The 13,596-nt window shown below is 39.2% G+C and overlaps 1 protein-coding gene across 1 annotated transcript; it reads left to right on the top strand.

Moving 5' to 3' along the window:
• Positions 1 to 1,676: 1,676 nt before the first annotated feature.
• On the top strand, positions 1,677 to 4,021 carry LOC113700746 (uncharacterized). The gene is made up of 5 exons (XM_027221197.1): positions 1,677 to 2,486; positions 2,640 to 2,775; positions 2,890 to 3,111; positions 3,232 to 3,308; positions 3,896 to 4,021. Exons 1-5 carry the CDS (start codon positions 1,677 to 1,679, stop codon positions 4,019 to 4,021), a joined length of 1,371 nt encoding a protein of 456 aa, XP_027076998.1.
• Positions 4,022 to 13,596: the final 9,575 nt, after the last annotated feature.

The raw sequence follows: 13,596 nt of genomic DNA, 5'->3' as shown, positions 1-13,596 counted from the left end.
TAGAACTTTTGTTAATTGCTATTTTTATTGAATTGTGCTTTGTGAGTTAGTTTTGAATTTTGTTTGTTTTATTTTATTTTATTTGTGTGCCTCCCATTGAAAATCCCCCAATTCTGTTCTACGGATTTGGAAAGAAATAATTTCCTACCTGCTCCCTGTGGATTCGATCCTACTCACCGCTATATACAAAATTTGTAATTTTCTTGAGTAGGTATTTATTATTGTGCAGGTTCGGCACCTGTCACAAATCAAACCAAAATTGAACTACACCTAGTTGAACACTTGGGGATTGTATCTAGCTAAAAAGGGGGAGCTTTTCACGGTTCATTTTGCAGTAAGGAAGGCCGAAAATTCTGTCTTGTTCACCAACACAAGTAAATGGCGATCAATTCTCAAATTCTTGGCCTATGGAAGTTGATTTACACTTATGAGCTTAGATATCCATGTGGGTGGCTTGTTATTGTTAGAAAATTTTGAATGTGGGCTCTATGAACTCCCACTCTTGGGTTGATGGCTGATATGATGCTTGATAATGGATTTAATATTGGTTTAGTGCTCAAATTGGTAGATTAGTGGTGCATAGCTAGTATAAACTTCAAGGAATGCATAGATGTAAAGTTTCCAATTCTGCCCCTGTTATGATTGTGCATCTTTTTACGGAATTTTGAGGTTTTAATGGCTTGTATATGATGTTTATATGTTGTGTAGATGGTGTATAAAGTTTCATCGAAAAATATTGAGGTTTGGTTGGTCAAATGGATAAATCTCACAAAGTTAGCAAACTTGGAAAAATTTTCCCGTAATGCTCAGACAGCCTTCTTGTTTCGTCCATAACTCTGTGCTCCGATGTTGAAATCAAGTGTCGTCAGTGGCATTTGAAACTAGACATTCCCAACTTTCCAAAGGTATAAAAGGCAACCCCTAATTCCACCCGTTCTTCTCGCACAAGTGAATTAGTATACGATCCTGAGGTTGAGAAGGCAGCGCGTAGGCGGAGGCAAGAGACCAAGAAGCGAAAAGAAGGGCCCTTATTTATTGCAAACGAATCGGTAGAAGACGAAGTAAGCATGGCCAACACTCAAACATTAAGGGAGCTGGCTGCCCCGAAGCTGACTCACCAGCCCTTATGCATCACATTCCCCACTCTGGCTGAGAATACTGCTTTCGAACTGAAGTCGGGGCTGATTCACCTCTTACCTTCTTTCTATGGTCTCTCTGGTGAAGAACCCCACAAGCACGTTAAGGAGTTCGAGGTGGTTTGCTCTAGTATGAAACCTCCTGGGGTCACTGAAGAGCAAATTAGACTGAGAGCCTTTCCGTTCTCTCTCAAGGATGCAGCTAAAGATTGGCTGTATTACCTACCAGTAGGTAGCATTACCACATGGGCACAGTTGAAAAAGAAGTTTTTGGAGAAATTCTTCCCTGCATCCCGGGCTGCGAGTTTGAGGGAGGAAATCTGCAGCATTAAACAGTATCCCGGGGAGTCCTTGTATGACTATTGGGAAAGGTTTAACAAGTTGTGCACTAGATGCCCACAGCATCAAATTAGTGAACAACTGTTAATCCAATATTTCTATGAAGGACTCCAATCAACTGATAGGAGTATCATCGACGCTGCGAGTGGGGGAGCACTGGCAAATAAGACCCCTAGGGAAGCATGACTGCTCATTGAAGCTATGGCAGAGAATTCTCAACAGTTTGGCTTCCGTGAGAGTAACCCTACCCGCAGGGTTAATGAGGTGGAGTCGACATCTATTCAGCAACAGTTGTCGGAGCTCACATCCGTTGTTCGACAATTAGCTGTGGGGAATGTGCCCCAAGTAAAGGCCTGTGGAATCTGTACAAATATGGGTCACCCTACTGACTCATGCCCTATATTGCAAGAGAATGGGGCTGAACAAGTGAACATGGCTGGAGGCGTGCCCGCGCCTCATAGGCAATACGATCCATACTCCAACACGTACAATCCGGGTTGGAGAGATCATCCCAATTTCAGCTATGGAAATAGGCCACAAAATGCATTCTCCAATCGTCCACCAGGATTTCAGCAACCATGGCAATCAAAACCGCAACCCTCATCCTCCAACTCGGGAAGTTTCTTGGAGGATATTGTCAAGAGTCTGGCTACGACTACCGCCCAGCTCCAGCAAGAGACCAGGTCATTGACCACAAATATGGCTCAACTCCAGCAAGAAACTAGAGCCTTAACCATGAGCACCACTCAGTTCCAGCAGGACACAAAAGCAGGCATGAAGGATATGGAGGCTCGAATAAGCCAAATGGCAACTGCCATCAATCGCTTGGAGTCCTACGCTTATGGAAAGTTACCCTCACAACCTGAAGTAAATCCCAGAAATGTAAGTGCCATGACATTAAGGAGTGGCAAAGAGGTGGATGGACCTAAATTGATAAATTCGAAAAGCAAAAGTGAGGAGGAGATAAAAAAGGAGATTGAAGAGGAAGGGCGCATTCGCGAAGAGGCTAAGGTAACGTCTATTCCTTCGATCCCTATTAAATCTAATATAGCTCCTTTTCCTTGCAGGTTGGAAAAGACAAAGAGGGCAGAAAAGGAAAAAGAAATCCTGGATGTGTTCCGCAAAATTCAAGTAAACATCCCCCTATTGGACGCGATCAAACAGGTACCCAAGTACGCAAAGTTCTTGAAAGACTTGTGCGTTAACAAAAGAAAGCTAAGGGGTGATGAAAGAGTGATGGTAGGAGAGAATGTATCAGCTGTACTACAAAGGAAACTCCCACCCAAATGCGGAGATCCAAGTATGTTTGCTATCCCCTGTAAGATTGGTCATTCTAGTATAAAAAATGCCATGATAGATTTAGGAGCTTCTATTAATGTGATGCCTAAGTCAATCTATGATTCCCTAAATTTAGGACCTTTAAAAGAAACGGGGATAATAATTCAATTGGCTGATCGTACATGTGCTTATCCGGATGGGATAGTTGAGGATGTTTTAGTGCAAGTAGATGGATTAATTTTTCATGCTGATTTTTATGTGCTTTACATGGATGATAGAAGTACCCCAAATCCATCACCCATTATATTAGGAAGACCATTTTTTAGTACTGCCCAAACTAAAATTGATGTTAGTAAGGGTACTCTCACGATGGAATTTGATGGAGAAATAGTCCACTTTAATATTTTTGATACAATGAAACATCCTGTTAACTCTCATTCTGTGTTTGCTATGTATACCTCTAATCCCTCTGTGCAAGAATTTTCTAAGTTTGCTTATAGGGGTAAATTCAAGGTTGCTGCGAACAAGTCCTATAGGATGAAAGCAATTCATGAGGTAAAAATGGAGAGAAAATTTAGGAAAAAAGTTGCACTCAATGGCCATGTGGATCCTGGAGGAGGGCCACCAATTATAAGAAAAATTCAATTACATTCAGACTAAAGAGTGGTGCTATGTCTAGCCAAAGACATTAAAGAAATGCGCTGCTTGGGAGGCAACCCAAGGATTACAATATTAGTTGTGATCATTTTTCCTTACTTTATGATTTTTCAGTTTTATCTTAATGTTTTGGTTGCTTTTGTGGTGTTGGACAGAAGAGTAGGGGTTACAAGGCGTGCTCACGCCTTGCAAAAAAAAAAAAAAAAAAAAAGAGAGAGAGCGACATCGTAAACGCGACTCAGAGTCACGTTTACCTACACAGTCGCGTTTTCATTCCTGCAAGATTTCTGCAGGAAACGCGACTTAGAAAACGCGAGTTGAAGGCGCGTTTCCAGTCGCGTTTTAATTCCTGCAAGATTTGTGAAGGAAACGCGACTCAGAAAACGCGAGTTTAAGGCGCGTTTTAAATCGCGTTTTCTGTGTCCCAATAAAAGCGTCAGAAACGCGATTTCAGCTCATTTCTTCCTCTCTTCTTAATTTTCCAGGTTCGGGCTTTGGAGGCTCGCATGGTCAACGTTGATGCCAATGTAGCTGGCATAGCACAGAATTTGGCGCAATTTCTGCATCATACTGGTTTTCCTCCTCCAGCTGCGCCTCGTCCACCTCTTTGACCGGATTTCAGGGAAGTGTTGCTGTCCTATCACCCACTCTTGTTGGTTATTTGTCACATTGACGACAATGTGTCCTATAGGTGTGGGGGGCCTAATGGGGTGCTAGTGTTTTTAGTTTTCTTTAGTTTTTGGTTTTATTTCTAGTTGTTCATTTTCTTTCTTTCTTCTTGGTGATTATCTCTCCTGCGAATGAAAAGAAAAAAAAAATTTCGTTTGAGGGTTATTTTCAAAGTGGACGATGTTTATCAGTTTACGCCTCCTGGTGAGGGCGGGCCGCGGCCTCGGGTGCCTAACACTGCACCCTCCACTGACTCGCCGCCCCATCCGGACCAGGCGGGTCCGTCCTCCTCTCATCCTCCCCCTGCTGGAGACCCCCGCTACCCGGACCTCCAAGTGGGTCTTCATGAACTCAACACCCAACTGGCAAGAATAGATGGCCGGCTTATGGCGCTCCAGGTTTTCGCCCGCATTCAGGCAGAGAATCAAGCAGCTTACTATGCTCATATTGGCTTCCAGCCGGCGCATCCGCCGCCTCCTTAGGCTCCGGGCGCACCTTTTCAGTAGTCAGGGAAGTTTTCGCTCCCTCTGCCCTTGCAATTTATTTTTCTAGGTTACATTGAGGACAATGTAGGTTTTAGGTGTGGGGGGAGTGGTTTCCATTACTTTCTTTTTCATTAGTTCTTTCTTTTTGCTTTGTTACTTAAAAAAAAAGAAAAAAGAAAAAAAGACGACAGAAAAAATGGAAAAAATGAAAAAACATTGTAGTTAGTCGCCTTTTTGGTTATTTTTATGCTTGTTAGTGTTGGGGCATGTTGCTGTGATGAATGACATAATCAAAGTGAGTGGGTATGTGGTCGTATATGCTAGCCGTGCATTTTGTTTCCCTTGGCAATGTCATCGAATGTTGAGTATACTGGAATTCACCCATTTTTGTAACTCTTGGGGAGCTTTTGAGCCTTACTTGAGCATTTTATTCTTGTTCGCTCTATTTTGTTTGATTAAGTGGGTATCGCACATGGTATGAACATTCTAGAACTTGCTATTTTGTACATGTCAAGACCGCATTTTGATGAACTGAGTGCATTTGAAATGATAAGGGCATTTAGGATTTAACCCTCTTCCGCTATCTAAAAAATCAAGCCCTCATTTTATATCCCAATAGCGAACCAACTTGAGCTTCTGTCCTTCGTTTCTGGTTGATATCCGTGTTTGTTAACCCGAGACCTCTTTAAACTTTCTTTTTTTTATCCCTGTGTTGTCAAGGGATGTCTGAAATCCACCATTTGTGCAAAGCAAACGACTTTGGGGTTGAAAGTGCTGTTAGATTAGGAGCTATATGATGCTATCTTTGTGTAAAGGAGGGGAAATTGGAAAAGGTCACTGACCAGAGGACTTCGGCTTACAGGGCGTGCCCACGCCTTACAGGACTGTCTCTTGAAAAAAAAAAAAAATTTCATGAAGAGACCTTGTGACCAGAGGACTATGGGCTACAAGGCGTGCCCACGCCTTGCGAGCCGACTAAAAAAAAAAAAAAAAAAAATTTGGGGCACTTGTACAGGGTGTACAGCAAGTGGAAACTGCCTTGTTAGTGAAACTCCTCCAGTAGAGCACTGTGGTTATTGGTGAGTTTCGCACATTCTCTTGACACTTTACCCCCTATCCATACCTTCTTGGCCCGCCTTTCACCTGAGCCCCGTTACAACCCTATCAAAGTCCCTTTGATTTATGTGTTTAGTTCACTTTTAAAGGGTGGAGATGTGATAAATGTGCAAGCCTATGGTAATGGCATTCCGTGATGTTGAATTGAGCGTTCCTAGTATTCGTATATACTCTTTGAATTACAACATGTCCGGTGTGTTCTACTTTTGGTGATATTGTCAGGGACCCTAGATGCTTGTGTTAGTATAGACTATTATATGACCTCTGCTCTCTTGGTTGTACTTCTGAGCTCCGAAATGCTTGAGGGCAAGTATTGTCTAGGTGTGGGGGGATTTGATAGAACAGTTATTTGGCACATTTTGCAGTGTTATTTCGGCCTAACTTCAGATATTTACTGTGCTAAGTACTGAGGTCTAACTCATATTTCACATTGGTATGAATTATAGGTGATCGGCATTAAAAATGATCTCGCGGGGTGAATTTCCAGAAGACTTACCGTTCCAAGGCGTGGCCACGCCTTGGAAGGTGGACGAAACCGAAAGACGGACCGTGGTCCACGTGAACCCGGAGCGTGGGATCAGAACTCTGGAGACAACACTAGGCTTTGCACCAGACGTTTCCTTCTTTGACTCTTCTTGGACGGCGGCTATAAAAAGAAAAGGACAAAGCAAGATTGAGATGATCTTTTTCTTAGTTTTAGTTTTACTTTTCCCAAAAGAAAGTGAGGGTCAGACACTTTCTCCTGTTTCTTTCTTTTACTTTTGTTTCGCCTGCGGCTAGCGGCCAGGCATTGAATATTTCTGCGGATTGCATCTGGGCTCTGTACAACGGAAACCCTTTTTCACTGTTTGCTTTTGACTCTTCTAAATTCCGTGAGATTCCTCTTGTGTTTTTCCAATTCTTCGGAAATCAATTGAATGTACTCAACTAAATCACGCGGGATTGACACGATGAGGAGCGGCTAATTTCCTCCTCTACCCAAAGGTTGACGCGAAGGCGCGGTCCATAATATCTGTGAGATCTAACCGAATCTTCATTATTTCCTCCAATTAATTGCTATTCGTGCGTTTCCTGAATTAATTGTTCATGGGTATTTGATTAATTGAATATCAACGGCCGGGTATTTGATTTAATTTAATAGCCTACTGCCACATTAATTAAATAGAATCCGTAATTGTTCATTTAGTTAGCGCCCCGTGGTAACCACCATAATTGGCTTTATGATGGGGAAACGCAAGATCTAATTTAAATAAACCTTCTTAGCGTGTTTATTGGTTAGGGTTGGGTTCTTCTAGCTTTAATGCAATTGGGTAATTAAATTCCTACGGTCGTACCTAGGGTTGTTATCTGGTTAGAGAAGCAGTCAATGGTCGTACCTGTCGCGCCCCATTTTTCGCGATGGAAAAAGAAAAGAGAAGAAAGGTGTTTATAAAAAGATGTGATTTATTAATAATAAATGAAAAAGGACCTAATGGGACTTTTAAAAAATGCGACAGTTTGGGTCCAAAAAATAGTCTAAAAAGGGTTTTTAAGAAAAAATAGGAGTCGCCACTTGGTATTGAATTTGGGTGTACCAAGTCACCAAAAAAAATGTTTTTTTTTTGAATAGAAATAAAATAAAACCCTTTTTGACAACTCCAGGTCTTTGAAACAGAGAAAATGAGTTCGGGAGTCACGGTTGAAGAAAAGGAAGGCAAAGGTTCAATCAACTCAAACCTAAGGCACCCTTTCAACCTAGTCTAAGCTAGTTGCGAGATTTAGTCAAAATTTTTCTAATCTAACCCTTAAATTTATCACATTTGGATATTTTCTATATGGATGCAAATCTAAAATAAAATATCGAATGAGACAAAATATCCATTCAAGGGTTTAATTGATATCAATCGCATTGATTTGCGAAGACCAAAATAATTCCTTGAAGGGGTCAAGAGTATGCAAATGATGAAATTGAAAGTAAAGAAAAGAAATTAAATTATATACATAGATATAAGTGATCAAAGAAAAAGGAAATGCAGTATAATGGGTACGGGAGACAAAAACTCGTGACATGATTTTCTTATACAAGGATTAATGGGGTATTTAAACTAAAGAGTTATAATCACCCATATCCATGTTCAAAAATAATTCTCCTAATATGAACAAGCAAATGAACTAACTTATTTCACAATTTCTTAAATGAAGTGCAATTCTAAATGATTTGATTAACACATATAGAGGGTAGAGGGTAGGGGATAATATAATAGAAAATATCATGCAAATGAGAAAATTCTAAAAAATAAAATATACCTGAAAATGTAATGGATATCACACAAAAGATGAATCTAATGCATGAACAATCTAAGGGTATAGCGTTGGACTAACCCATTTCTAAAAATACTTACTAGCGTTGGACTAGCAAGTAAGCGGAGGGAGAAGCCACAACTAGCGTTGGACTAGTGTGGTGACGTTATGCATTAACAATATATAGTGAAGCAAATAAAGCATAAATTAAAACAAATAAACACATAAGAGCACGTAACACATAACACGTAAGCATAATATCTATATGCCAAAGTCCTAAGAAAAGCGGATAAAACACATAACACATAAGCCACATAAACACAACTTATCTATTACATCGGGGAGCGCCTGACTACAATCTAGGAGGGAAAAATATAATAAAACAAATCTAATTATCCTATCTATTACATTTTTGAGGTATTTAAATACCTCTCGAATCATTATAAAAATTAACTAAAACGTATATAAGAAAATTTGAATGAATATTTGAATCAAATAAATAAAGCATATAAAAATACATAAACACATAGGAACACATAGAAGCACATAAGAGCACGTAATTGACATTGAAATAATAAAAATAGGGGTACCTCCCGTTTGAAGTGGTGACTAAATGGAGTCAAATTGTCCTATTTATACTCACAATGAACAAAAGAATTATGGCACCACTTTAATTGAAAATAATAATAATAATAAAAGTACTAAATTCACACTAATATGTCAAACATAAAGAAATTTAAAACATCTAAAATTACAAGTTGAACATGTTCAAAAGTAACATAATTAGTTAAAAAAGAAACAATCATAATAAAGAGAGCCAAAATTTGCTAAGGACTGAATTGCAAAAATTGAAAACTTTTAGGGGACAAAATTATATTTTTCCAAAGTTTAGGGGTCAAAATTAATGAAAGATAAAATTCAAGGACCAAAGTGCAATTAATTTAAGGACCTAAGTGAAAGAGATTTAAAATGTTCTGGGCCGTAATGAAACTACTCCAGAGATCAGGGGCTAAAGTATAACTTTCGGTTTCTGATTTGGGCAAGAAAAAGGCCACTGGGCCATTATTTTTATTTCTTTGGGCCAAATGTTACCTAAGCCCAGCCGAAAATCCAAGACCAAACACACAGGCCACCCCGTCATTTTATCACTCAAACCCAGCTGAAATACATGGGTTTCAACTCCCAAGCCCATCCGTAAAACCCAAAAAAAAAGAACCAAAACCCAAGTCAAAATCCAACTAAAAACAAACGCAAGCCCACTAAAACAAATAACCCAACCCACTTTCCTTTTCTTTCTTTTCTTTTCTTTCTTTTCTTTCTCTTTTCTTCCCCATACGTTTCCTTTCCTTCTTCTTCGGCCAACCGAAGAAGCTTCAGCTGGCAGCCATAGTGGCCGCCGGTAACGCCGCCGCCACCGGACCGCCGCCGCCGGTGACCTCTCCGGTCACCAAAAATCCTCAAAATACACCTCCCCACTCGATTTTTCGCGTAGGTTCTATTTTCGGAGTTTGTTTTTACAAAAGATGATCTGAAAGTGGCCAAAATGTCAAAATACAGTCCAGTTTTTATTTTTTAAAACACCCAAATCTTTCACCAAAAATCATAAAAAATATATTACAATACTCCTTACAACTTCTGTAATACAACTATGATTTAATCCGGCAAGAAAACAACATAAAAAACTAAAATAAAGCAAAACAGTCCCCAAAATTCATTTTTTGCTATTTTTTGCATTTTCACAAGCAATTAACATGCATTCACAGAAATCATTTTTTTTTAGTGTTTATTCATGGATTCCCCAAAAATTCAACAATATCAGTAACAACAACAAACGAAGCCAAGGGACAAACAAACATCAAATCATGTATTTAATTTAATAAATTAAGGAAAGGAAAAAATTGAAAAAAGATGAAAGAAGAATAAATACCTCAATGAAAATTGTAGTCTCTTGACAAAATTTGATGAAATTACAAGCTCCAATAATTTTTATTGGCTTTGCCCTGTCCAAGAGAAAATCTGAGAGTGAGTATTTTATTTGCTAAAAATGAGGGAGAGAATCTGAGAGAGAGCCGAAAGATTTTTCTTCCCTTCTGCACCCGAGGCCTGAGAGAGGGAGCAAATGAGGGAGGTCTATGGCAATTTTTCTTCTTCTGCTTCTTTTGCTTTCTTTGCGGCCAAAGGACCTCTGAGAGTCAGTCCCCGAGAGAGTTTTCTTTTCTTCTCTCTTTTGTCCGTTGCTCTACCGAGAGAAATTGAGCTAGGGATCTCTTCTGCAAAAATTTCTTTCCCTCTCTGTTTTCTGTCCGTAGCCTTCGTCCGAGAGAGGGAGAGATGCGAGAGTGAATCAGGGGCCTCTCTGCAAATTTTCCTTCTGCACCGAGGCCTGAGAGAGGGAGCAAATGAGGGGTGTTTTTTTTTTTTCGGTCCCCTGAGCTCCCGAGGACCTCTCTGCAGTTTTTTCCTTCGTCTGTTCAGAGCTTCTGAGAAGAGCTCGGGAGAGCATTTTTCTTTCTGTCCGTTGGAGCTCCAGGGACTCCTCACGCAATTTTGGAGCCTTTTCTTCAATTTCCATCCGTTGCTCCTCGGTCAAAAGATGGGATCATGATGACTAGAGACATCATGATGACTAGACATCATGATGCCCTTTTTTTTATTTTCTATTTTTTATTTTTGATTTTTTTTTTGTTTTTCTTTTGCTAAAATAAACCTGCAAATATAAGAAAAATACACATGAAAATAAATGACTCATCAAATAGAAAATAATCGAGGAAAATATTAAAATTGATAAAAATTTGGTGTCTACAGTACCTTGACTGTCAAAAAAGTAAGGAAGAGCTGGTTGTCAGAGCTTATTGATGGCTATAACCAACCTAGTGATAAATGGGTGAAATATCTTTGCATCGATGAGCATTTAATTGGACCGTGCCTGAGCAGTTGATCCTTTGGGTAGAACTTTTGTTAATTGCTATTTTTATTGAATTGTGCATTGTGAGTTAGTTTTCAATTTTGTTTGTTTTATTTTATTTTATTTGTGTGCCTCCCATTGAAAATCCCCCAATTCTGTTCTACTGATTTGGAAAGAAATAATTTCCTACCTGCTCCCTGTGGATTCGATCCTACTCACCGCTATATACAAAATTTGTAATTTTCTTGAGTAGGTATTTATTATTGTGCAGGTTCGGCACCTGTCACAAATCAAACTAAAATTGAACTACACCTAGTTGAACACTTGGGGATTGTATCTAGCTAAAAAGGGGGAGCTTTTCACGGTTCATTTTGTAGTAAGGAAGGCCGAAAATTCTGTCTTGTTCACCAACACAAGTAAATGGCGATCAATTCTCAAATTCTTGGCCTATGGAAGTTGATTTACACTTATGAGCTTAGATATCCATGTTGGTGGCTTGTTATTGTTAGAAAATTTTGAATGTGGGCTCTATGAACTCCCACTCTTGGGTTGATGGCTGATATGATGCTTGATAATGGATTTAATATTGGTTTAGTGCTCAAATTGGTAGATTAGTGGTGCATAGCTAGTATAAACTTCAAGGAATGCATAGATGTAAAGTTTCCAATTCTGCCCCTGTTATGATTGTGCATCTTTTTGCAGAATTTTGAGGTTTTAATGGCTTGTATATGATGTTTATATGTTGTGTAGATGGTGTATAAAGTTTCATCGAAAAATATTGAGGTTTGGTTGGTCAAATGGATAAATCTCACAAAGTTAGCAAACCTGGAAAAATTTTCCCGTAATGCTCAGACAGCCTTCTTGTTTCGTCCATAACTCTGTGTTCCGATGTTGAAATCAAGTGTCGTCAGTGGCATTTGAAACTAGACATTCCCAGCTTTCCAAAGGTATAAAAGGCAACCCCTAATTCCACCCGAGGACCCCGTACCAACAGTTTAAAGATGACTATCCTGTTTCTCTATTTTTCGGGAACGAAGTTCAGAAGCTACAACTTGAGGCTCGAATTTGAGCTAGTTGTATGCTGATTTTCAAAATGATTTCCTTTGTGAAATTATATTTTTATGAATGTATTTTTGAACGCCACTAACCATGCTTAATTCCGAGTTGAATTGAGTGATTTGTGATCAAAATATGAAACCTGCCCTGTTCTTGAAAACCCTAAATTTTGGGCAGAATTGAAGCTAGACTTGGTGTGGACTTGCCAATTGAGTTTCTTGGAGTTAAAACACTTAACAAATGTACCATGAATGTTCCTTAGGCTTTTCCTACACAAATAAACCGTGTTTGAAGGATTTTCCTTGACCAAATGTTTGGAATGAAAAATAAAAAGCTCAAGGCAGTTTTGCCTTAGGATTTTTTGAAACTTTGGTTGTTTGGTTGACTACCTTTTCGAAGTTATTTCTCCATGAAGTTTGGTAGAGGGACAACCCTTATATGGTAATATGATACTATTGATTATGGTGTTATTCCGAGGCCGTTTCATGGCTCAAATAAATTACCAAAGTTCATGACTCGAGTTTGGAAAACCCATGTTTCACAAGGGAATTTTGGTAACTTTGAGTTGCCATATCTTAGTACTCAAAACTCCGTTTCTCGTTCCTCTTATTTTGTTGTAAACTTGGATTGCGACTCTAAAAGTGTTCCAAATTTCAAAAGCTAGTTCCAATCGAGTGAATTTTACTGAATTTTCAAAGTTGGCCAAAAACCAACTTAAATCTGCCTTATGAACCAAAGCGGCGACTTCGAGCTTATTTTTGAATGTTATCCATTTGGAATCTTAGAAAAGTGTATTCTAGAAACTTTTAGGACCTTGGAAGAAGTTTCCAACAGTACCAAGTTTTTCAATTTTTGACATGTGGAATGTGAGATATGATTTTTCAAAATATCGTATCAACACTGAAATTTTTCGAATTTCAAGGAAATGGAGTTTTTCAAGTACTCCTTATTCCTTCGATATTACTTGAACGTTTTATATCTGATTTCCAAGATGAAAACTAAATTTCTCTTTTACTTTGAAACACCATTTGAGAGCCTCGATTTAGGATAATTTAGCCTCGTTTCACGAGACTTTCTAAGATTGTACTATAGTACGATCTTCTTTAATAGTAGAGGTTTGTGAATGATAGTTTATTATTATTTGCTCAGACGCACACGAGAACCTTCAAGAGGATCCCACAGTGAACGCCTAAAGCTCCGAGGGACATTTCTTCCTCATTGCTTATATTGGTGAGTGTCAAGTGTATGAATACTTGATACAAATTTAATTGTTATGATTGTTCGGAGATTTTGAAAATGGAGGCAAGTGTGTACTTTGTCGCACTCGTCCTTATTTGAAATGAATGACTTAATCGAATGAAATGAAATGATTGAATGATTGAATGAAATGAAATGGTATGCTATGGTTGCATACGTCGTTGGAGTGAATCTCCTCGACTCTCAAATGAAAATGGGGGACGCTCAAACTCATCGGCAGACCTTGGACTCGAGCCGGCATAGGTTTGGTCGGGAATCTTGGCGAGTCATGAGATAATGAAGTTCGACCTAATGAGAGGTCTTGCTTGGTATACTCGTGGAGTATGGCCTTATAAATGTCTTGCGGGCCCGGGAGATGCATGGTGGACGGAGGGAAGTAAGTGGTGATCTATGGAATGAAAATACCGACCCGGTTGAC

Source organism: Coffea arabica, chromosome 7e (assembly GCF_036785885.1).
Source record: "Coffea arabica cultivar ET-39 chromosome 7e, Coffea Arabica ET-39 HiFi, whole genome shotgun sequence".
NCBI lineage: Eukaryota > Viridiplantae > Streptophyta > Magnoliopsida > Gentianales > Rubiaceae > Coffea > Coffea arabica.
Note: the sequence above shows the minus strand (reverse complement) of the source record. Positions and strands in the feature narration are given on the sequence as shown.